We start from the raw sequence: 23424 nt of genomic DNA, 5'->3' as shown, positions 1-23424 counted from the left end.
TTTCCATCACTCTAGGCAGTGAGTTATTTGCGTCTTTCAAGAATAAGAGGATATTGTCTGCATAGAGCGCTATCATGTGTATCTCCTCTCTGCTTGTTATCTTCTGTATCTTCTGGTCATGTCTAACTGTGACCGCCAGGGGCTCCCTGGCCATAGTGAATACCAATGGGGACAGTGGGCACCCCTGACGTGTACCTTGTCTTATTTTGATCTGTGCAGATGGTTGCCCATTAACCAGAAGGTTTGTTGTTGGTATTTGAAAGTTTGCTAATATCATCTGGTCTGCCACCGAAGCCCTCAAGGACTCTACGCAAGTATCCCCAGTCTAGACTGTTGAAAGCTCGGGGCGCATCTAGCGCTGCTATTGCAATTTTTTTTCCAGTTCTCATGCTCAGCTCTATCTAATCTATGGCGCTTCTAATGTTGTCCTGCATGTGTCTCCCTGCTATAAAGCCTGCTTGGTCTTCATGTATTAATCCGGGAAGAACTTTCATCAGTCTAGCAGCCAGAACTTTGGCATATATCTTAGCGTCACTATTTAATAGAACGATGGGGCTGTAACTGGCACAGTCTGCGGGATCCTTCCCAGGTTTAAGAATTAGAATGGTGGTTGATTTCCCCATGTTCTCCGTGATTACCCCGTGCTTTCTTATGTGATTGAAGAGTTGTGTTAGAGGTGCAAGCGATTGGGCTCTAAACGTCTTATAAAAACCGTTTCCTAGGCAGTCAGGTAGGTCTATGTGTGTTGCTACTAGGTAACAAGGTTATTGCTTCATTTATTTCTTGTTTTGTGATGTGTGCATCTAGGAGTTCCCTAACACCTCTGCAGAGTGTTAAGATGGATTTCTGAACTCTGTCCTGGAGGGGCAGAGGTTCAGAAGGCCAGCCTAGTTTCTTGGAACAGGGTAACCTCTGGACAAGCCAGACCAATCAAGGTAGCGATCGCGGCAGTCAAGACTAGGTCTCAAGAGGGGTGAGGGTGACTGAAAGCCTGCAATGAGCACACAAAGCAAGGACACTTACAAATTACTCCAAGCAGGTGTTATATTAAAAATATAGACACATTTATTACGAGGCCTTTGTAACATTGACCGTAGCGAGAAATCACAATAAAACTCAAGTAAACCAACACATCACAATCAAATACAATATATATACAATTACCAGCGAGTCTAACGAGTTAGACGCATGAAATGTGCAGACCACCTAGATGGGGAGGAAAACAGGCAGTGCGAATAATAGTTAGACCCAGTCCGCCTTCAGATGCACCTAACTAGAAGGAAGTCCGAGCCCTACGAAGAGTGGAGCCTTGTGCTCAAAAGTACCTGCACACGCTGGTGCCAACGGGCAAAGGGGGAGTCTCTTCGAGGGAATCAGGCAGTTCAGTTCGGTGAACAAATGAAGATGAACAGAGCTCCACGACTCAAGCGCAGCCTCCACTGTGGGCAGAAGCAGAGCGCGAGTACGGAAAGGCGTGCTGTTTGACACAGCGGGGAAAAGCTACGGGCTACTGCAGGAGGGTGACCAGTTCCTAGCGATGCTACTCACCGGTCCCCGATGCAGGCAGACCCAGGCTTCTCCGCGTCAGTTTCAGTGCTGGCAGGTTCAGATACGAGCAGGGGACGTCTCGGCGTCGTGTAGATTCCGCGGCAGCAGAAGTTAGAGTTGAGGATGTCCCAAACGCAGTGAACCCGCACAGTTTGTTACCACAGCAGGGCAACGAGCGGCTGTGTGTATTTCAGCCCAAAGTACACTGCTCACTTCAGACCTGGGAATGCCAAGTGTACGAAACGTGTGAGAGTGGAAAGGACTCGTAATACAGCAGCAACCTGACGGCGGTTACAGAGAAAGACTCCTGGGTAGGCTTGTCAGTCCACTGGATGGCCCAGAGACACTTCCGAAGGCTTACGTGCATGAGATGGTGAAGATGCCGAGAACAGTTGTTCCCACTATTCCAAAGGGTTGAAGTAACAGTACAGGCCTTCTCGTTCGATCAGAGGTAGAAAGGGTTTCACAAAGCAACAGCGGTGCAGAGGAGCAGTCCTTCAGCGGGTCACCAGCCATTCCTCGGTTCAGCCTCGTGGTTGCAGGATACTTGGCTCCTGTATTCCTTTGTTCGTGAGAACTCAGGAGATCGACATGGTAGTGGTGTTTCCAGCCTCCTCTTATCCACGGTTCCCTTCGCGCCAAAACGGAGGGGGCCCAATGGGAGATCTGCTCACAAAACACTCACACCATATGTGGACCTATCATGGACCACGGTGGTCCCAGGCATTCACGACACACTAGACTCTCTGGCACCCAGGATGTGTATTGGGACCAGACATCCCAGCCCACATCCTGGAGGCACACACAAGGCCTGTAGAAGCCCGCGAAAGCATCTGTGTTTCGCGGGAAAGTACATGCCCAAATAAGGAAGGCCCCGAGTCGGCTCGACCTGGGGAAGGTGAAGGGGGCAAGACGGTCAGCGGGCAGGACAACGAGCCTCGTGGTCTGGCCATTTTGGAAGCCAGGCCACCATTTTGGGCTAAGCGCTCGAAACACGCTAAAGCAGCCAAAAGGAGCTCGAAACACAAAGAAACGATCGCTGCCACCAGTCCCGTCCGTGATTCACTTGCTCCGTTCGTTAACAATCCAAAGAGAGTGTCTAGGGCCTGTAGAAGACTAGAGACCCAAGAGAGCAGTAATTTAGCTTACAGTGCCCTCTTGTGCCATGTTGCGCGAAAGCTGCAACATGATAAAAGAACTACGGAAAACAACTTTTCCCGGTACTGACTGTCTTAAGGGCATGTCAGTTTCCCCTGTAAGAATGGACCGAAAGCACAGAGGAGTGCGGCGGAAGGCTGCACTTTTCTGGCAAAGTCTAGTTCATGGTGAAAACAACAACCAAAGGTTTAGGGGTTTTCCACATGGAAGGAAAATTACCCACAATTAAGAAATCTTTCTTAACACTCGCCCCTCCCAGACTATGGACAGGGGGAACTAATCCACCCCTGGATGAGTCTCTTGTTCAGGTCGGTTAAACATTCTGGACAACCCATCAGCATTGCTATGTTGGACACCTGGCCTATGCTCAATAGTGAAGTCAAAGCCTTGTAGACTTATGGACCACCCAAGCAACTTTGGATTCTCTCCCTTCATGTTCATTAGCCACTTTAAGGGCTTATGGTCAGTTTGCACAGTGAAGTGGGTCACATAGAGGTAGGGCCTCAGCTTCCGTAGGGCCCACACAACAGAGAAACATTCTTTCTCCACTGTGGACCATCTGAGCTCTCTGTCCTTAAGCTGGCGACTAATAAAACCAATAGGGTGTTCCTTACCCTTCTCATCTACTTGCGATAGTACAGCTCCTATCCCAGTGTCAGAGGCGTCTGTCTGCACAATAAAAGGTCTTTGATAATCAGGGGCCCTGAGGACAGGGGCCTGGCACAAGGATTCTTTTAAGCCGTTGAAGGCCTTCTCACACTCGTCGGTCCAAGTTACCTTCTTGGGTTTCTTCGGAGTGGTGAGGGCAGTCAGAGGGGCAGATATGGTGCCATAGTCTGCCATGAAGTTGCGGTAATACCCTGTGAGTCCTAAGAAGGCTCTCACTTGAGTCTGTGTAGTGGGGGTAGGCCAGTCTTGTACTGCTTGTACTTTACTGGGAAGAGGCTGTATCCTCCCTCCACCTACTTCATGTTCAAGGTAAACCACTGAGCCTTGTCCAATCTGGCATTTACTAGCCTTTATGGTCAAGTGTGCTTTCTGAAGAGCCTGGAGCACAATCCCGAGGTGTTTCACATGGTCTTCCCAGGTGGCCCTGAAAACTGTTATATCATCCAGATATGCAAGACAGAATTCAACCAACCCATTCAACACATGATTCACAAGCCTCTGGAAAGTGCCAGGTGCATTCTTCAACCCGAACGGCATTACCCTGAATTGGTAAAGACCGTCTGGAGTAGAAAACGCAGTCTTTTCCTTGGCATGTTCTGCTAAAGCTATTTGCCAATAGCCAGCAGTGAGGTCAAACATGCTGAGGTACTTGGAGGCACACAAGGTATCCACCAGCTCAACTGTTCGAGGCAAGGGGTGTGCATCTGTCTTGGTGACAGCTTTCAGAGCCCTGTAATCCACGCAGAACCTCAGTTCAGAAGTGCCTGCCTTTGGAACCAAAACCACAAGGCTGGACCAAGGACTACTAGAGGGTTCAATCACCCCAAGATCTAACATCTTGTTGACCTCTGTCTTAATGTAAGACCGTGCTTTGTCTGACATCCGGTATCCCCTACATTTGGTAGGTACACTGTCTCCTGTGTCTCTTATGTTTGCACCAAGGTGTCAAACCAGGCGACTGCGAAAACAGGGGGGAAAATTGACTAAGCAAACTTTTCACCTCAGCCTGCTGATCAGAAGTCAGGTGAGGGGCCACTCGGACACCCTCAAAGGAGCTATCTGAAGGACCGCTTTGGAACAGGTCGGGGAGAGGTTCGGACTCCTCTTCCTCAACATCTGAAGCCAGTAGCAGTGCTGCGATTTCGACTCTTGGGACGAAAGCCTTCAGCCTATTTACGTGGAACACTTTTGGAGCATGTCCAGGCCTTCCAAGGTCCACTAAATAGTTAAGCTCACCCAGGGGCTCCACCACTGTGTAAGGGCCTGACCATTTGTCCTGTAAAGCTCGAGGCCTTATGGGATTCATGATCAGGACTTGCTGACCTGGTGTAAAGTTGATGAGGGAAGCTTTCTGGTTGTACCAATGTTTCACCAGCGCTTGTCCTGCCTTCAATTTATCACTAGCCAAGCCCATCAAGTACCATCCGTTTTCTGAGCCCCAGCACATAATCTACTACGTTTGTAGTAACAGGGGGAGTGGGCATCTCCCATCCCTCTTTGACTATGGCTAAGGGTCCCCGTACAGGATGATCAAACAGAAGTTCGAAGGGGCTGAAGCCAACACCCTCCAGTAAGCATGGTAAAAGAAGATCCCATTTTCTTCTCTGAGGTTGTTCCAGAGCCCCAATCATGCTTTTTAACGTTCTGTTGAAACGTTCCACCAAACCATTGATCTGGGGATGGTATGCAGAAGAGAACTTGTAGGTGACCCCACATTCTTTCCACATAGCCTGCATATACTTTGACATAAAGTTGCTGCCTCTGTCAGACACAACCTCTTTATGGAAGCCAACCCTAGTAAAGATGCCAAGTAACGCTTTTACACCTGACTTGGCAGTTACAGTTTTCAATGGGATAGCCTCAGGATATCTGGTAGCATAGTCGACTAGCACCAAAATAAACCTATTGCCTGAGGATGTCTGCGGGTCAAGGGGACCAACAATGTCGATCCCTACCCTTTCGAATGGTATTCCCACAACTGGGAGTGGTACCAATGGAGCTTGGATTGTTGAGCCACTCTTACCAGATAACTGGCAGGAGGCACAACTCCTGCAGTGACTTTCTACTTGCACCCCCATCTTGGGCCAGTAGAAGTGCATGGATAACCTTTGCTTGGTCCTCTTAATACCAAGGTGACCAGCAAGGGGCACTTCATGTGCCAGCTGCAGGAGGAAGGGTCTTACAGCAATTGGAACCACCAACCTCCTATGGTCTCCTTCTGTAGACTCTGTGGGCTCACTATACAGGAGTCCACCTTCCCAATAAATGTGATGCGTCCCAGGAGGTTCACCCTCCAGCAGGGAGCAGGCCTGTCTCCTTTGGCCTTCCAGAGATGGGCACTCACGTTGGCCTTTACTGAATTCTTCCCTGTCAGGACCACCTTCTACTAGCAAGTCTTTTAGTTCAGGATGGTCGTTGGGGTCAAATACTTCAGCCATTGCCAGCTCCTCGTCAGGCCCGGGCGATTGACCAACTTCCTCCACCGCAGTGGTAGGCGAGTTCGGGGGAATGTTCTCGTTCCCTCGTCTTGACTTTCTTACTCCTTTCGCCTTGGGTTTGCCCTTTGGCTGGGGCGGCGTATTGGTCTTGGTCAATGCTGCCCGTGTTTGAGACCGTGTGCAGGGTCTGTCGGCAGTGTCTCCTACGAGCCCTAAAGCTCTGAGATCGTTGCCTAACAAGACCTTTCCTGGGACGTTTCTCTGAATGCTCACTGGAATCCTGACTGCTGTACCATTTAAAGTAAGATTTACGGGTATTACTGGAAACATGCGAGGTGGGCCGTCAGCCAACTTAGTGGGCATCAGAGTAGCTCTGGCAACTTCCTCTGAGTCTACCCAGGTAGAATCCACTACAGTTCGACTGCACCCACTATCCCTAAGAGCTAAACTACCTCAGCTTCTATCCCACTGGGGAAGGAGTCTGAGGAGAAGGATGCTCCTGTAATCTCTTCTTCCTCGTAGGAGGAGAAGGCCAGATTAGCAGAGTGGACACCCAAACACAGAGACTAGGATCATGTCTATTCTTGAAAACCCTTTATGCACCGCTGAATAATGAGTTTAGTCTCTTTCTTGGTCGTGAAAAAATCTCCACGTTTCCCCAATGCTTGCCTATTCTTTAGGTCTGCTAGGGTAGGTGGAAGTGTTTTGTCTACTTGTGTATCCATCACAAAGTTAATGTCTTCACCCACAATCACCTTCCCCTCACACCAGCTTCCTATTTGCCAGAGAGTATCCCCCAGGAATAGATCTTGTTTTCGTTAGGGGCCTATATTAGCACCAATGTGAACAGTTGCCCCTCCAACATACCTTTGAGTACCAACAACCTTCCCTTCGGGACCCTGTAAAGGAACCGTTTTGTGAAGTTCACTTTGGCCCCCAACAAAATTGCAACTCCTTTCGTCTTTATCCCATTAGAGGCATAATATTGTTTAGGAAATGCCTTATGACACATTCTTCTTTCATCTTTGGGAAGGAGATGTGTCTCCTACAGTAGCGCTAACGAGGTTTACAGCTCCGAGAGCCTCCAAAATATCGAGCAACATTTTGTCGGCTGGTTCAACCCGTGCACATTCAGTGTAATAATGTTTATCTCAGCCATCTCAAGAAATGATCCGATGCTACTTCAACATTGTACGCCTCTCTTGTCTCAAATGTCTTCAAACCCGCATAAGTATCCTGCCATTCAACAAGCAAACCTTGTACACTCAAAACATTAAACCCATCTTTCCTCCAATTTCCTTTCTCCTCCTCCCCCTTCCCTTCCTTTTACCTCTGAGTGGCGTGGGTTCCTCTGAACCCCCCCAGGAAAAAGACATGGGGCATTGGGCCTTGTACAACCCTGGGATTTCCCTCTGAATCACCTGAAATGCTGCCAGATTAGCCTGGGAGGTGCCCAAAAACAGACTGTTACAGTAGTCCAGGCGCAAGTTGACCAGGGCTGAGGCCAGAGGGACATGTTCCTCGTGCGACAAAAAAGTGTGGATGTGGCCAAGGAGTTTGTTAATGTTTGTTTGTTTGTTTGTTTGTTTGTTTTTATTACTTATATTGTGCACCAGACCCAAGGGTAACCAGGCGCATTTTATAAGACAGCTCAAAACTTTGTTACAAGATCACAAGGCAAAAATAGCGAAAATAGAGCCACAAGAATAATATACAACAAAATATACAGGAATATACACAAAATATACAGGAATATACAGCATGTAAATTGTAAAAGCATGTATTTACGGTCCTAAGCAGAAATTCCTAGGCTTGAATAAATCCAGGCAGTAGATGATCTAAAGTGTGTCTGCATTTTTGATCCACGTTATAAGGTTGTGTCGGAATGTGGGGTAGGGTTGGTCAGTCTTCAAGGTGGATGGTAGGGCGTTCCAGAGTTGAGCTGCTTTCACCTGAAAGCTGCAGCCACCGACTTTAGTCAGTTTGACTCTAGCTATGGATAGGTTATTGGAGTTAGCAGATCTAGTAAGTCTTGTTGGTTTTAGTTTGGTGAATCTGGCAGAGAGGTACTGCAGTGCAGCGTTGTTAAGGCATTTGTGGACCAAAGAGGCAACTTTTAGTTGGATTTTCTCCTGAGTAGAGAGCCAGTTGTTAGCTCGTCTGAGTGCGGCGATGTGGGCTCTCCTGGGAATGCAAAGTGCTGCTCTAAGCGCGTTGTTCTGCAGAGTTTGAATTCTTTTGATAATTTCCTTGTTAGCCCCGATATAGAGCGAATTACAGTAGTCCAGTTTTGATAACACGAGCGCTCTCGCGAGTGTGATGCAGCTATCGTTTGATAGGACGGGTTTGCCTGCTCTTATCAATTTGCAGGTGTAGGCGGTTGCTGAAGCCATCGCATTGACCTGCTTGTTGAAAGAAAGGGTGGAGTCCAGGTAGAAACCCAGAGTTTTGACCGCATGGGCGGTTGTGATTTGGTTGTTGTCGATTTTGAAGGAGGAGTAGTTGGGGCCCAGTTTTTTGAGGGTGGGGGGTGTGCCCAGGATGATGATTTCAGTTTTGTCATCATTCAGCCATAGACCGTGTGTGGCCATCCATGCCTGGATGATGAGATACACTCTGTTCACCAAGGCCAAATCCTTGTCGTAATCACCGGTAAGTGGTAGGAGAATCTGGGTATCATATGCATAATTAGTGTAGGTGATACCAAGAAGGTCCAGATTATCAAAAAGGGGCTTAGTAAAGATGTTGTAGAGTGTAGGCGAAACACAGGATCCTTGGGGCACACCACATGTAATGGGGATGGAGTCTGCTGCCACTGTTGTGGAGAAGACTCTCATTGTCCTGTTATTGAGGAAGGATTGGATCCATTTTGTGGCTTCTTCTGAGAAGTGCGCGCTATATATTCAGGTGCCTGCAAAGGACGTTGTGGTCAACAAGGTCAAATGCGGCTGATAAATCCAGGAGGAGGAGTAAGGCTGGTTTGCCTTGATCCCTTAGCTCATCAATTTGCGCCTTTAGGTCTAAGAGGGCAGTTTCGTTTCCATGCTGGGGACGGAAGCCAGACTGCCGTAGTCCTAGTAGATTGTTGTTTTCAAGGTGTTTCTGTATTTGTGAGTACGCCACTTTATCTATGATTTTTAAAAGGAATGGCACAGTGGTGATTGGGCGGTAGTTTGTGGGTATGGCAGGGTCTAGTGTCTGTTTTTTAAGCAAAGGGAGTACCCAAGATTCTTTTAGGTTGCTTGGTATGGACCCTGTAACGAATGAGGCGTTAATGAGTTTTGAGATAAAGGGAGCCAGGTCTCTAGCTGCGTCCTTTATCAGTTGAGGTGGACATTGATCCCCCTGGCAATTAGATGGTTTGAGTGACAGTATGATTTTTTCTGTCTCAATAGTAGATACTTGTGAGAATTTGAAGCAAGGGTAGTTGGTGCTATTTTTAGGAGGGGGGATGTCTGTTTTGGGCTTAGTGTCAAGACTGAGCGAGGATTTTTTCGTGGCAATTTTAGATTGGAGAGTTGTTACTTTATTAGCTAGGGCTTGCTGAATGTTGGTGCACCATGTTTTATCTTTGACACAGTTGTCAGGCACTGGGATGGGGGATTCTGTTTCCTTTAGGATAATGAAGAGTTCTTTCATGCTAGAGTTGGCTTGGGCTATTCTAGTGTTGTAGGTTTCCCGTTTGACTGCTAGTATTTCCTTTTTGTAGAGGGTAGATATATCTCTCAGGGTGTTTTTATTTTCTTCCGATGGTTGTAATTTCCATGCGACCTCGCATTGTCTTTTTTTGGTACGAAGAGTTTTTAGGTGGGGGGTGTACCAGGAGTTTAGGTGGGCTTTAGGTTTGCTGCGTCTCACTTTGAGTGGTGCAATTATGTCCAAGGCAGAGGACATGACTTTGTTGTACTCGTTCACTAGTGTTTCAGGGTCCAGGTTGTCTGGTAGTGAATTAAGTGTGGGGAGGATGAGCGGGAGTAGGTTGTTCGGGGTGATGTTTTTCTTGTTTCTGGTTGGGATGGATGGTGCTGGCTGGACTGAGGCGGTAGTGGGTCTGATCGTTTCTAGAGCAAAAGTTATAAGGAGATGGTCTGTCCAAATTAGTGGGGAGATCAATAGGATGGAGGCATTGCAGTTGTGGTCTGCCACCCAATCGAGTATTCTACCCTTGTTGTGGGTAGGGTAAAGTACTTTTTGTGAGAAGCCTAGTTCAGAGAGTAGGTTGGCTATTCGAATTGCCTGTGGGTCATTTTGGTCATTGAAGCCTAGGTTAAGATCCCCTAGCAGGATGACTTGTGATGATTGTTTTAGGTTGTGCAATAGGATGGTGGAGATGTCCTCCTCAAAGGTTCCAATAGGGCCTGGAGGTCTATAGATAAGGTGGATAGTGAGGGTTTGGGAGTTGTTAATAGCTAGTTTAGCTGTTAGGCTTTCGCATGATTTAGTGTCGTTCGAGGGCACTAGCCTGATGGATAGGTTAGATTTAATAATAAATTACCACGCATCAGACACCTTAATCCAAGCCTTGACAAAGACCTTCTCTTGGTCAAAACATGTGTCGGCACCTATGGTGATCAAATCAATAATTTAAAAACCACAATGGTATCAAAAGTAAGAGTGTGAATTACTAATTGAATTATGTGGAACAATGAATGACAAAAACAAAGAATAAAAACGTATAATTATGTTTGTAAGTGCCACGTAGGTAGGAATCCAGCAAAAACCTACCCAATACAGACTCTTTGGTTCCTACAAACCGGCTGCTTATTCAAACAAATCCGGTATCTCACTAACAAGTTAGGCGCAGTCACCAACAGTTCCAAGTGTTCTGACCTCTCCCCTACATCTTTTTAAGAAGTGTTGTGATCCAGGCCTCCTTCAAAAACTGAGGAACTAGGCTCTCTGAGAATGAAAGGTTCATCAGCCTTGTGACCCATGGGACTACGATGACTGCGCAGTCTTTAAACACCCTTGTGGGACAAATGACACCCGAGGCAGACGGTGGGTGTCAGGGAGCTTACACCACAATAATGATACCTTCCTTTCTCTACAAGGCGTTATCATATATATCAACCAAGCATACTGAGCAACACAAATTATTGATCATTTCTCAGCCAAAAAGACATTTGAGAAGTTCAATTATTTGATTTTGTGTTTGGTTTGCAGTTAGTTTGACTGGTAAGTGTAATTTGTACTGCGCTTTAGATTTTCTAAGGTATTTCTACTGATGTATTGGTGGTAGTTTTCTCATTGCCGCCAGCAACAGCAGCTCATTCTCAAGGCATTATCAATGCCCACACACTGTGAAGCATTAATTAATGAATCATTTATAAGGCACTTCATACCGGAGCCCAGTCTCTAAGCACTGTGTTGCTCTGCGTTGTCTTGCTTACAAGACATGCCCCTGAGCTATCGTCCTGGCCTCATCTGCTGTCAAACCTCCCAAAATTGAATTTGTACAGAGTAGACCTTGACATTTCTTTTTTCTATTTGTTCTGTGACATCTGGGTTTCATAAAGACATATAATTGGTTGGGGTATAAAGTTGTTAGCCACACATGATACAGTGCTTTATGGAACAGGGATCAGGGATCTAGAGATGGTGCTGCACCTTAGGCTGAAATCAACCATTCTGAATAAGATTCAATAATTGGCACATGTTGTCAGAGAGAACCACTTAACATTTCTGCATATATGCTGATTATTCTGACTCCTGGAAACAGGAGTGTTGCAGTTCATTTCTTTAAAATAGCTTTAACACTGTGATTATGTGTCAATATTCGGTGCAATATTAATTCAAATCTATGATTATTTATACTGTGCATCTCACTTGTAGATAAGAAAATTGAAAAGCTGACAAATATCATGCGAGAAAGGGGAATTGAGTTTACTGCAATTTATTCTGCTTTGAGACCAAGCAAGGTGAGTACTTCTATTCTGAAAACATGATATGTCTTGGACAAAATGTACGTGCTTGGTTAACTCCTAATTTAGCAATCTTTTGAAGCCACCAATCAATAAATCAAGCTAGTCATCTGCTCAAAAAACACGAAATGGCCTGGTGAATTTATATAGTTGCAGCAATGTTTAAATTTTCCCATGGAAAGAATGCATGTTTTTTTTGCTGTAGGGAGACTAACGTCTTAAATATAAAGTTGGCTTTTACGTATTCAGAATCATTGCAATAATTTTGCTTTTGCGTGTGGCCTCTTTGACAGTCATGGCCCATTTTAAACTTGCTGCTGCCAGTGCAGTAACATTTGTGCACATGTACACCATATTGAAATTACGTAATTCAGTCAAATTGGCCATGCATGCAGTAACTTTGTAAACTAATATGTGCACTTCATAGAACTCATACCATTTTGTGGAGAGACTACCAATAACCACCCTGGCTTCATAAGTTTTTTTTTATGATAGTATACAGCCCCTTTACTGTATGACTTTAATCAAGAAGCTGAGTATGCATGTAAATGGCCCATTTAGTCACTCTATAACCCAACCTAAAAGTTACAAGGTCAACCAAAACCCATCATATCATCAAACCATTTGGGAACCCATCAGACAAGAACTAGACTGTTACAAGGAACAGATGACTCAATCTAATTGAAGATTACTGGTAAGTAATTGAGCATTAATCTCCCTTTACTATCTTCCTGGTCACAAAGTCACAAGTGAAGAATTAAGCAAAATTGAATTTGATGGTACCTAAGGAATATCCATCAACCAATGTTTTGTAAAAAAAGAAAAACAATATATATTCTATGCAAAGGCCACTCTTGTCAGAGCATGATGTACACATGAACAAATGCATTAAAATCAGAACACAGACTGAAGCACCAGTGAACCAAAACAGCCCTCCAAGTCATCAGCCACATAAAATTGATAATGTGTTGAGAACGTTCCATTGTGGGTCCTAATAGCAACTTTATAGATCATCACAAAGGAGTCGCTGAAGAAAGCAGCCTATGAGGTAGAAGCTCTTCTAATCGAGATTCCCTCAACCAAGGCAAATAAAGGAAACCCTGCCTGTAGATAAGTCATACACATGGCTGTATGGTGACCCGCTATAGACGGTGCAAGAGTACAGCTATTTAGGGGTATGTACTAATGAAAACCTGGCTGAAGCCTCTTAACTAATCGAATTAAGACAAAAGGCAAAAACAGCTGCCTATCAAGGTATGGTTATCCATAGAAGATTCAGTAGATACTCCACTGAGCCGCTAATTGTGTTTTATAAGCAGAAGGTGGTTTCAACCCTTGTTTATGGAGTCAAAGCAAAACTCTTTGTGCGTAACCTGGATTGGAACCTCATTGAGGGGCAATTCTGGAAAAGAGTTTTAGTCCCTTCCATGGGAGTTCCCATCCAGGTTGTTTGCTATGAGTGAGGACTTCTCTCGGTATTGACCATTATACAATAGAAATTGCTGTCTTTTTAAAGAAAAGCCTTGTTACATTGTTGAAGGATGATTCAGCTTGTCTAATGTCAGAGTGGAAAGCGGAATTGCAAGGATGGTTAGATGCAGCGAACATTTTGCTTGCAAACCTTAATACATATGCCTGAAAAGGCTAAAATGATGTTTTGGAGACATGACTGGTCTATGACGTTGGAACAGTGCAATAAGTATAAGCTTTTTAGACATGAATCAAAGGCAGTGAACTCACTACTGAAATATTTAAAGAAATGTCAGTGTAATATGTTCAACCCTTCAGAGTTTTATCTGAAGAGAAGATATGGGTGTTGATTTTTGGTGCTCAGTATATACCCTTGATTTTAGCAACTATTATATTTCTAGTAGCCATCAAAATTGTAGAGGGGTCATTATGAGTTGTGCGCAATGGTAAAATGCAGCAGTAATGCTATTACCACCACATTTACCGCTCTGCCTAATCCCGTGTTCCGGAGCATTCACCTCCAACTCTTAGGAAAAACAATTTACAAGTACCAGAATACAAGGAATGCCAGACAGACATTACTCAGGATTAGCAGGCATGCAGGTTTGATAGTCACGAGCCAAGTATTTCCTCTACAAAATTAAGTATTGTGGCAACATAAACCTTCATGCATATTTAGAATTCTAAAATATTAGAAAATTAGAAAAAGAAACAGAGGAATCTATACATGTTTCATGCTCTCTTTTAGAGAAAATCTTTAATATGAGGTTTATGTGGATACAGCACGTACACAAATTTAGCCAGGAGCTGCAAAAGCACTAATAGAGAAGTGTGAATGATGGAGTTTTCAAAAACAGTTCACACTGATGAACTCAGGGAACATATATTTGTATTAACTGCAACACAGACTTCTCAGTGGCAGAGTAAAGGAGACATTCCATGGAGACACTTCCATATGGACGGAATCAGTTGAACAATCTTCTCTGCAAGTGACTCACATAACTCAAAGAGTGTCTCTGCTGAAGAGGAAGCCTGCAAGCACTGTAACAATTGGTGAAATGTGTAAAATAAAACCGTGAAACATTTGATACCAATGGACGTGCATGACCCTAATAGAGAAATGTAAAGGAACTAAACAAGTCAATAATTGTAAATGGCTTACCAACTAGATACATTATATTTTTAGCCATAAAAACCCTGAGTGGTGAACATAAATGGACAGCTGGGAGGTGGAGGGGTATGAGAGAAAATGTGAGTTAAGATGGGAGAGATAGGGGAGTGGAATGCCAAGATGCGAGGAAACAGAGGAAAAGGGGCAGCTATTGGAGGAGGGGAACACATTGCAGGCCAAAGAAAAAAGAATGTAGAAAAGTTTAAAAAGATATTCCACCGGCAATTTAATATAATCATTGTATAGGAGTGGGATCTTTGAAACGTGATTCACTGGATCACCCTGTGTAAAGGAAACATATCAGGTTACAAGGATACTAATACAGCAGTGCTTTATAGTGCTTAATGCAAAACGTTAACACTGTTAAAACAAGAAAGAACAGTACAACCTCATGGAACCAATCCCAATGCCAAATTCATGTGAAATAAAAGAATGAGTAGCACTGTATTATCAAAACATAAACAACACATTTTCATGTTATCCATGGCTAGCAAGTGGGTACATGTTATGTGAAACCTTGAAGCAGGGCTGGCTTTTTGCCAAAAGTGCTGTACATGCTTGGAGTAGATCCATACTTATTCCAAGGACAACTAAATGACAAAACACAGAATGCAAAGGGTAGTTGCCTGGAAATTAAGGACTGTGTCAGCGGTGGCTACTTTGTCAGTTGCCAAGTATTTCCTCATTACAAAATTAGATGGTTTGTTATTGTGGAAACATAAGGCATATGAACATATTTGGAACTGATTTTCTTAAATTGCTCGCTCTGCCCTTAACTGAACTCTTAAAGTATTAGTGAACAATGGAGGGAAAGGGGGGAAATTCTATAGGCACATTACACTTTTTCTAGAGAAACAAAACTGGAAGTCAGGCAGTGAGATGTGGTAAACAACTTGCACTGGCCTATGGTAAGTAAACTGTTATGTGCTGGGTGATAAGATTAACATGGTTTCCACAGCTTCCCATACGTGTTCAGTACTGTTTCCATAAACTGTAGCAAGCAGTGTGTACCATACCATTAAATGAAGATTGGAGTTTTTGTTTTTAAACTTTAAACTAGTTGTATGAACTAATTGATTATAAATCAAATGCTGGAAGTCACACTTGGGTAAGGTATTTTTTCTACACCCGGAACTCATTTACTTCTGCATTTAAGCTACTACCTCTTATAAGGCTGCTTAAAAAACAGTGTGAGCTGCATTGCATCATATTGTTTGATGCAAGTCAAAGAGAACCTGTGTTTTGGGTCGGAAGGAGTGGGTAATGGGTGAGTATGACCATATGGATTAGCATGGCCATGTGCAAGCCATGGGTCGGCAAAAAGCCAAGCATCACCCACAGACTGTGTCTATCTCCTTACATCCTACCTCCCTCCTATCTGTTCTCCTATGCCAATAGGGTGGGCTTATAGGTGGCATGAGAAAGCCAACTAGAGGTGCTAGGAGATTTATTTAAAAACAATCTATTGGAGAGCCCTTGAGTCCAAAGGTAAGCACTAAATTGATAATGGTGTCTTCCATAGCTACTCTGAAAAACATGAAATGTTCAGGATGTGTAGTCACATAAATAAAAGCTCCCTGCAGGTCAATGAAACCCATCTAATCACCAGGAAAAATACATTGGAGCATTAACTGCAGGGTATCCATTACAAAATGGACTGTTCTAATAACTTTATTACTCTTTAAATTAATGATGTACCATAAGAAACTAGAAGTCTTACTGTCTAAAAAACTGCTCAATAAATACCTTGGCCTTTTTGCTCGTTAGGCAAAAATAATAATGCAATAGCCTATTTACATGTAGCCTCTGTTTTCTGGCCACACCAGGGTTATGGATGTAAACCTCCCTCACCCAATTCTAAGGGCAGTACCCGATGATCTAACCACCCCCAACACCCAGGTCAGCTGTATAGGGTTGTGCATTGCACTTGCAAATAAACCTGATGTTAAACAGTAGAGTCCTTACCTTCTCCACTCCATGAGATACAGACACTACCTTGGACCCCCTTTTATTTCTATGAAACATAAACACAGTATCTTATTAGCAGTTTGTCCAACCCATGAACCCTCTCCTTTGTCCCCCTGGCGTGAGTTCTTTCAGAGGGATCTTCCCATCAGACCATCCTTCCTTAGAGGAGTAAGTGGGAGACCCATAGAGGGGGCCCAGTAGATTGCCCCAGTGAGGCCACTTTACTCACCTACCTCATGCCAGGGTGGACATTGCCACTTATTTTCCCCTCTCTCCTCGCCCTTTTATAACAACTACCCAACACTGTAAACATTTCTTTGCAAGACACAAAAATGAAGATCCAGGATTCTGCGCCCAGTAGTGACAGTACGTGTTTTATTGAATTGCCCTTTAGATATGACACGTGTTTCGGCCTTCCTCGGCCTTTCTCAAATCAGGGCTATTATGTTATTAAAATTCACTAGTGTAGGGTTAGTTGGTTAAATTCTTAGCTTTATTGCTTGCACTCTCGAATCACAGGTGCAATCTACACTGGTGAATTGTAATGACATAATAGCCCTGATTTGAGAAAGGCTGAGGAAGGCTGAAACACGTGTCATATCTAAAGGGCAATTCAATAAAACATGTACTGACACTACTGGGGGCAGAATCCTGGATCTTCATTTTTGTGTCTTGCATAGTTCTTGACGGGTTTCCAGAGGCTTACCGTTAATCCAGTGAACTGCGACCCTAATCAAATCTATAATCACAGGGAAGGTGCGGGTCTCCTACCCCCCTTGACCGGCTTGAACATATTCCACCCAAGCAGATAAGTAGTACCATCATCAAGATTGGACCCTAAAGTCGCCAAACAGACCGGCTGTACCCCCAAGCCTGATATAGTGTATACTTTATATAAACATTTCTTACTTACTAACATGCACTATATATTAATAACTTTAAACAACTAAACCATACAAATCTATAAACATTATGTTACATGGGGTGGCTGCTGTAGTCAGCAATGCCTTCTCAGTACCTGGTCTGTAGTGCTGTCCTTGGTTGTTGAGGTGGCCTGCCCCTTTATGGAAATGGGAGCTGTGCCCCCAGTCTGTGGATCTCCATACTGATATTTCCTTCTTCTGGGTGACCCCGTCCACCACGTGGGGCCACTCGACCTCAATGTGCAGCCCTGTGGCAAAACTGTTCCTAGGCTTTCCCATCAGCCATATGAGGCTGCCAATGTCACCTTTGGAACCCGCAGCCCGTGTCCATCTTCTTGAGCAGCTTTATGCCTTGGGGGCCACCTGTGATCACTGCCACACCCCAGGGTACTGCTTTTCACTGAGATGGCATCCCTGTTGCCATGGGGTCACTCGCCCCTGAACCCAGAGCACGATGTAATGTCCCACAGCATGCCCCCTCTCTTCTTTGCACCCACGTGGTGCAGGCCACACACTCACCGGGGCTATAGGCAGCGTGATGGAGCCCTCTGCTTCACCCGGGCTGCACAAGCGACCCAGCGTGGCAGATTTGAGCCTCCATCCTCTCATCACTTCACCTGTGCCTACGCGGACTGCGTGACCCTCTATCTTACCCTCACCACCCACCAGGACATGGCCTCCTGGCATACACAACCCTGTAGGACTTATCTGTTAGGCCTGCCCCACCTGGCCTAGGAGCGGGTCAACAGGGGGCATGGCCAGTTTGCCATGTCGGGCCATCGCACACATGCAGCCCACATGGGTGTGGCTCTTCTTCACCCAATTTGCACCGTGCATGCAGTATGGGACTTGTTTGTTGGACCCACCTGTCCTGGCTCCCAGGTGGGCTGTCAGTTCCCCACTGCCCTGTGAGCACCTGGGCTGCTCCATGCATGTAGCCAGGCCTGCAGTATTCATAATGCGTCACTCCCCAGATGCAGCCCAGTTTTCAGAGACCTTAGGCCGCTGCGGCCGCTCGAGGCGATGTCCCCCAAAGAGTGTCTGTCTCTCTTGGCCCCTTTTTCTCTTCCCCCTCAACAGTTCTCTCCTTTCTTTCAGAATCTTATCTTCCCTGCCCAGCCTATTCCTGAGCAGGGGAGCTCTAGTCTTTTTTTTTCTTTTCACTTGCCATCCAGCTCCATGGTGGGCTGGATGTTTCATTCCTTTACACCAAACCCCACACACAATAAATAATGATAAAGTATGTTTTTCCACACCGTGGCGTCTGAGCCTTTTATTTCTATATTTCACTCAGGGGACAAGCATGTAGCCCTGCATAGCCATGCCCAATTTAGGCCAAGGGCTACATAAACGAAAGGGAAGCTATGTTTTTTTAGCAGAATGCGTCTCTTAGTGAGGTTCTTCAGAAGGGAAGTATAGATAGTGCCCAACCAGCTACAAAGGATGAAAACATGAAAACAGTAGACCTTTGCAATAGTACCTCATACCCATACATCTCTCATAGAAGATCCACACGCTTTATTAAATTACTTCTGCCTCCCACCTACCAGGATTTGGGAGATCAATGATAGAAGGTCTCTGCTATATGCACTGGTGACAGAGTGGGACATTACCCTTAGATATGTAGGGGTGTGAGAGCATGGTGATTGCAAAGAATAGTCACCCATGTAGCAATAATTGGGTTTTGTTTTTATTCTTTAGAGCATATGTGTGCAGGGGTTTTCTTTATAGCACTATATACACATGGGGTTTTGCTTATTGTTTATTTTTGTAAGTATAGGTAGAATAAAATTGTTTTTTTGAGGTTTTATATTGTTTTATTTAAAAACCCATGATGGTGAAAAATATTAGAAACTAAGACAGTCATTTTTGTCCTAATCCCCCACTGTTGTCACAGGGGTAAGAGACAATAAAAGCTAAAAGTAGGACAGATTCACTAACACAAAGGTTGCAACCACAAAATGCATATCCACTGGACACAAAGCAAATATGCACTGAACATGAAGAAAACCAACACTAGGTCAAATATGCACTTATACACAGAGAATATTAACTGCATCCATTTATACATGAAGAACTAACATAGCACTCATTAGACATACAAAAATCAATGATAAGGCAACCATCTTCTTTAAAATGGATGCATCAGCATCGGTGGGATTAGCAAGGTCTTCTAGGCCTCAGAAAACTCAACAATGCTGAATTCATAAAAAAATATGCCAACTAGAAAAGCTCACCAAACACAATGATAATTCAATGCTGCACCTCAAGGTTGAAATGCAAGGAAAGAAGGTTCCAATGGTAGGAGGTTTTTGCCCAGAAGCCAGGTGCACAGGCTCTGGCTTTAAAATGTAATCGCAAAATATGAATTAAATAGCTGAAAATACAAATCTCAACAGTGCCTTGCAGAGTTTTGTTTGTCTAGACTTGACACAATGTAAGTGAAAGATAGGGAGGGACAAGAAATTAATCAGGGTGCAATGGGGTGATGTTCTAGTGGCCTTGGCGCCGGCCGTGCCTCGCCTTGTCTTCAAAACAAACAGGATCCAGTTGAAACTTGTATTTGCAGCTATTCTGCTGATCAGCACATGGTGATGCCATTGAGGGAAGGGAGATTTCAAGATTGTGATGGTAGAAGAGGGTGGTGTTGTTTTGGTGCCAGGAAATATGTTAGCCAGTAAGATTACACCAATGTATGGCACACTATGGATATTTGCAGCAATCATCTTGTTGGACCTGCCCACAATGTATTTAATGTCTTGTTGTATAAAAGGTCTGTTAGCAGTGGGCAGGGTTGAGAACATTTTCAACCAGCTAAAGCTTGCAGGGCTGTTTTTGAAATACTTTTCACAGCTGTGTTTTAAAAAAAAATCTTTTTTTTCTGCACAGTGCCTAGTTTTTCCATGGAGTATTATCAGTTTATATCCGCAAAGCAGTCCTCTTTTACAGTGGGTACTAAGACATCTGTAATGTTTTCCAGTATATTAAGAATAAAGGGTATGGGGAGGGGGTATGGGAGTTTGGTTTCACGACAGAATTTGTTTGTTTAGTTCAATGTTTTAGGATTGATGCACGCTTTGGGTTGGGGTCTGGCTCCCACCGGGCAGACAAAGGTCACCATCCAGGGACACATATAGCACTACTCGGCACACCCAATTCCCAACCACCATGATAGAATACATCAACGAAAGTAAGACCAAATCCATTAAGTTAATGACTTGGAATGTGAATGGGCTGGGCAGCAGTATTAAGAGGCGCCTTGTACTACCATACCTGAATCGATATGCGCCCGATGTAGCCTTCTTAACCGAAACACACTTGGCAGGCACAAACTGCAACCTCTTTAAGCGAACCAATTACCGCATTGCGTTACACTCAGGCTTCTCCATGGGAGCCAGGGGAGTGCTGATCCTGATACACAAGCGACTATCATTGAATCTTCTATCCGTCACACAGGACAAGGGGGGTAGATTTGTTTACACAACCGGGACTCTGGGAGTGGACGATATCCATGCTAGCCATATACGCACCACCAACCTTACTTACCGCACTACTTAACGATATAACGCCTATGATAGCGGCAGATTCCTCGAATTTGGTAGTGGTGGGGGGAGACTTCAACGAAGTCATGAATTTGGAACTTGATCGTACGCATATCCGTTCGAGAAATCCCTCCACGCATACCAAGTTGGCCACATTTGTTGATGCAATGGGCCTAAATGATGTGTGGAGACATTTACATCCTGGCACAAGAGAATACTCGTTTCTCTCCGGAGCACATGCCTCACTGTCCAGGCTTGATTACTTCTTTCTCCCGGCTTCCGAACGACACCTAGCAGTCGATGCACACCTCCTACCCAGAGGTATATCAGACCACTCCCCACTCATGTTAGAACTTAATACCCACAGACAGGTCCCCCCCGCCCACATGGAGGCTAAATAACTACTACCTGGGTTTCCCCGATCTAGTAGAGCATGCCAAAAATGCGACAGAATCGTACTTTGAATTGAATACAACCTCCGTGGATAGCCCTGTAACACTGTGGGAGGCATATAAACCTGTACTGAGGGGGGAACTCATCTCCCGGATCGCAGCCCATAAGAGGAAACAGGTTGCATCAATCCAGGCAGCCGAAGTGCGAGTGCAAGGGGATAGAGGTAGCTCATCTATCCCAGGGCCTCCCAGAATCTCACCGTGAGCTACAACTAGCACAAAAACAGTTACAGAACGTCGCCCTGGACAATGCCAAACAGGCATACGCAGCGATGCGTGCCAGAGTGTACGAGATCGGGGATAAAGCGGGCAGAATGCTGGCATGGCTGGAGAAGCAAGATGAGGGGCTCCGACATGTCAGAGCAATTAGATCACAGGAGGATACACTAATAACGGCGGACCGAGATATAGCGGAAGGGTTTGCAGCTTATTATAAGGAACTCTATAAAGTACCAACCTCCCCCATTGACACCACGGCCATTTCGGAAATTACCCTCCCCTCTTTCACACCTGATCAAAGAGCCTTCCTAGAAACAGACATGACGGAGGATGAACTGTCTGCAGCCATCGCGGACCTCCAACCCGGGAAAACCCCGGGACCCAAAGGTTTCCCCGTTGAGGTGTGGAAAAAATAGGCACAAACTTAATTACACCACACTTACTGAAAATGTATGAAACCTCTCGCAGCGAAGGGTCCCTCCCACAAGACCTGAGACAGGCCACCATAGTGGTAATACCTAAAACGGACAAACCCCCAGATAGGTGCAGTTCGTATAGACCTATTTCCCTCATCAACACTGAAACCAAAATCCTAGCGAAAACACTAGCCAATAGACTCCAGCAAGTCATACCCTTCTTAATCCATCCGGATCAATGTGGTTTCATGCCGCAAAGGTCCACGCAGATTAATCTATATCGACTATTCACAGCGACAGAAAATGCGACCACCATCCGGGGCCCATTAGCCCTGTTGACGGTGGACTTTGAGAAGGCCTTTGATTCGGTCAGGTGGGATGCGGTCTGGGAAATAATGCGTAGAATGGGATTTGGGCCCCAATTTATGAGTTGGGTTAAATTACTGTATAAATCTCTACTAGCCGTCACAAAAGTAAATGGTCACGTATCAAACCCCTTTGAAATTGGTAAAGGGACCAGACAAGGATGCCAACTATCAGCTATGATATTTGCAATAGCAATCGAACCGCTCGCAATACTGTTAAGAACCAACGAAACATGGAAGGGATTCTGATGGTCAGAAGCCTGGGAGGACAAAGTGTCCCTATATGCAGATGATTTGTTGGTATACCTAAATGATCCGGTCAGATCCTGCCCCATAGTGACCGACTTACTCCAGAAATATGGCTCCTTCAGCGGTCTAAGGGTTAACTGGGCTAAATCTACTCTGTTCCCGCTTAGACAAGAGGAAGACTCGATCCCGCCCCAATGTCCCTACCAGGTGGAAAGGGAACAATTCAAATGTCTAGGTATATTAATAACGAACAATCTGAACGATTATGTTCCCAGACACCTGTACCCAGTCATGACAAGATTCGCGGAGGACACCCGACACTGGTCATCCCTTCCTCTGACACTACTAGGTAGAGCTGCGCTCTTCAAAATGATGTCCCTGCCCCGACTCCTATATATATTACAGAACGCCCCACTATATATTCCTCCAAACATATTCAGGAAAATAGATAAAACACTCTGAAAATTGCTATGGAATGACGGTCACCCGCGCATTGCACTCACCACTCTCCAAAGATCCGTTTGGGAGGGCAGAATAGGGCTACCCCGAATGCAGACGTACTATTGGGCCAGCCAATTGATGAAAGTGAACGACCAACTACACGGGGACACAGCTGCGCCACATAATAGATCTCTAGAATTTGACACTCCTGAGAGACCCGTTATGCAATACCTCTACAAGAAAAGGGCCCTAACAACCATTCCCAACATGCGTGCACAGATAACACAAATCTGGACAGATGAACATAAATTTGTGGGATGGGGCGACAAACTATCGCAGGCGCAACCTCTGTGGAATAATAGAAACCTCCCCGGTGTATACATGCTGCCCAGATGGCCGAATTGGTCTCAGCATGGAACGCTCACATTGGGCGATGTTGTGAAAGAAGACAATATAGTCCCATTCACGGAGCTG

At 45.0% G+C, this 23424-nt stretch overlaps 1 protein-coding gene across 2 annotated transcripts in view; it reads left to right on the top strand.

Annotated features, from left to right (window-relative positions):
- Positions 1–23424, top strand: part of LOC138513937 (V-type proton ATPase subunit S1-like) — a 645312-nt gene that overhangs the window by 338928 nt on the left and 282960 nt on the right. For both annotated transcript variants that reach the window (XM_069629102.1, XM_069629103.1), the window contains exon 6: positions 11646–11731. In XM_069629102.1, coding sequence (XP_069485203.1) covers positions 11646–11731 — 86 coding nt within the window. The remainder of the gene's footprint in view (positions 1–11645; positions 11732–23424) is intronic.

The sequence above is a fragment of the Ambystoma mexicanum genome, chromosome 12 (genome assembly GCF_040938575.1).
Source record: "Ambystoma mexicanum isolate Mex_15411 chromosome 12, UKY_AmexF1_1, whole genome shotgun sequence".
Lineage (NCBI taxonomy): Eukaryota > Metazoa > Chordata > Amphibia > Caudata > Ambystomatidae > Ambystoma > Ambystoma mexicanum.
This window is presented reverse-complemented; position numbering and strand designations above follow the sequence as displayed.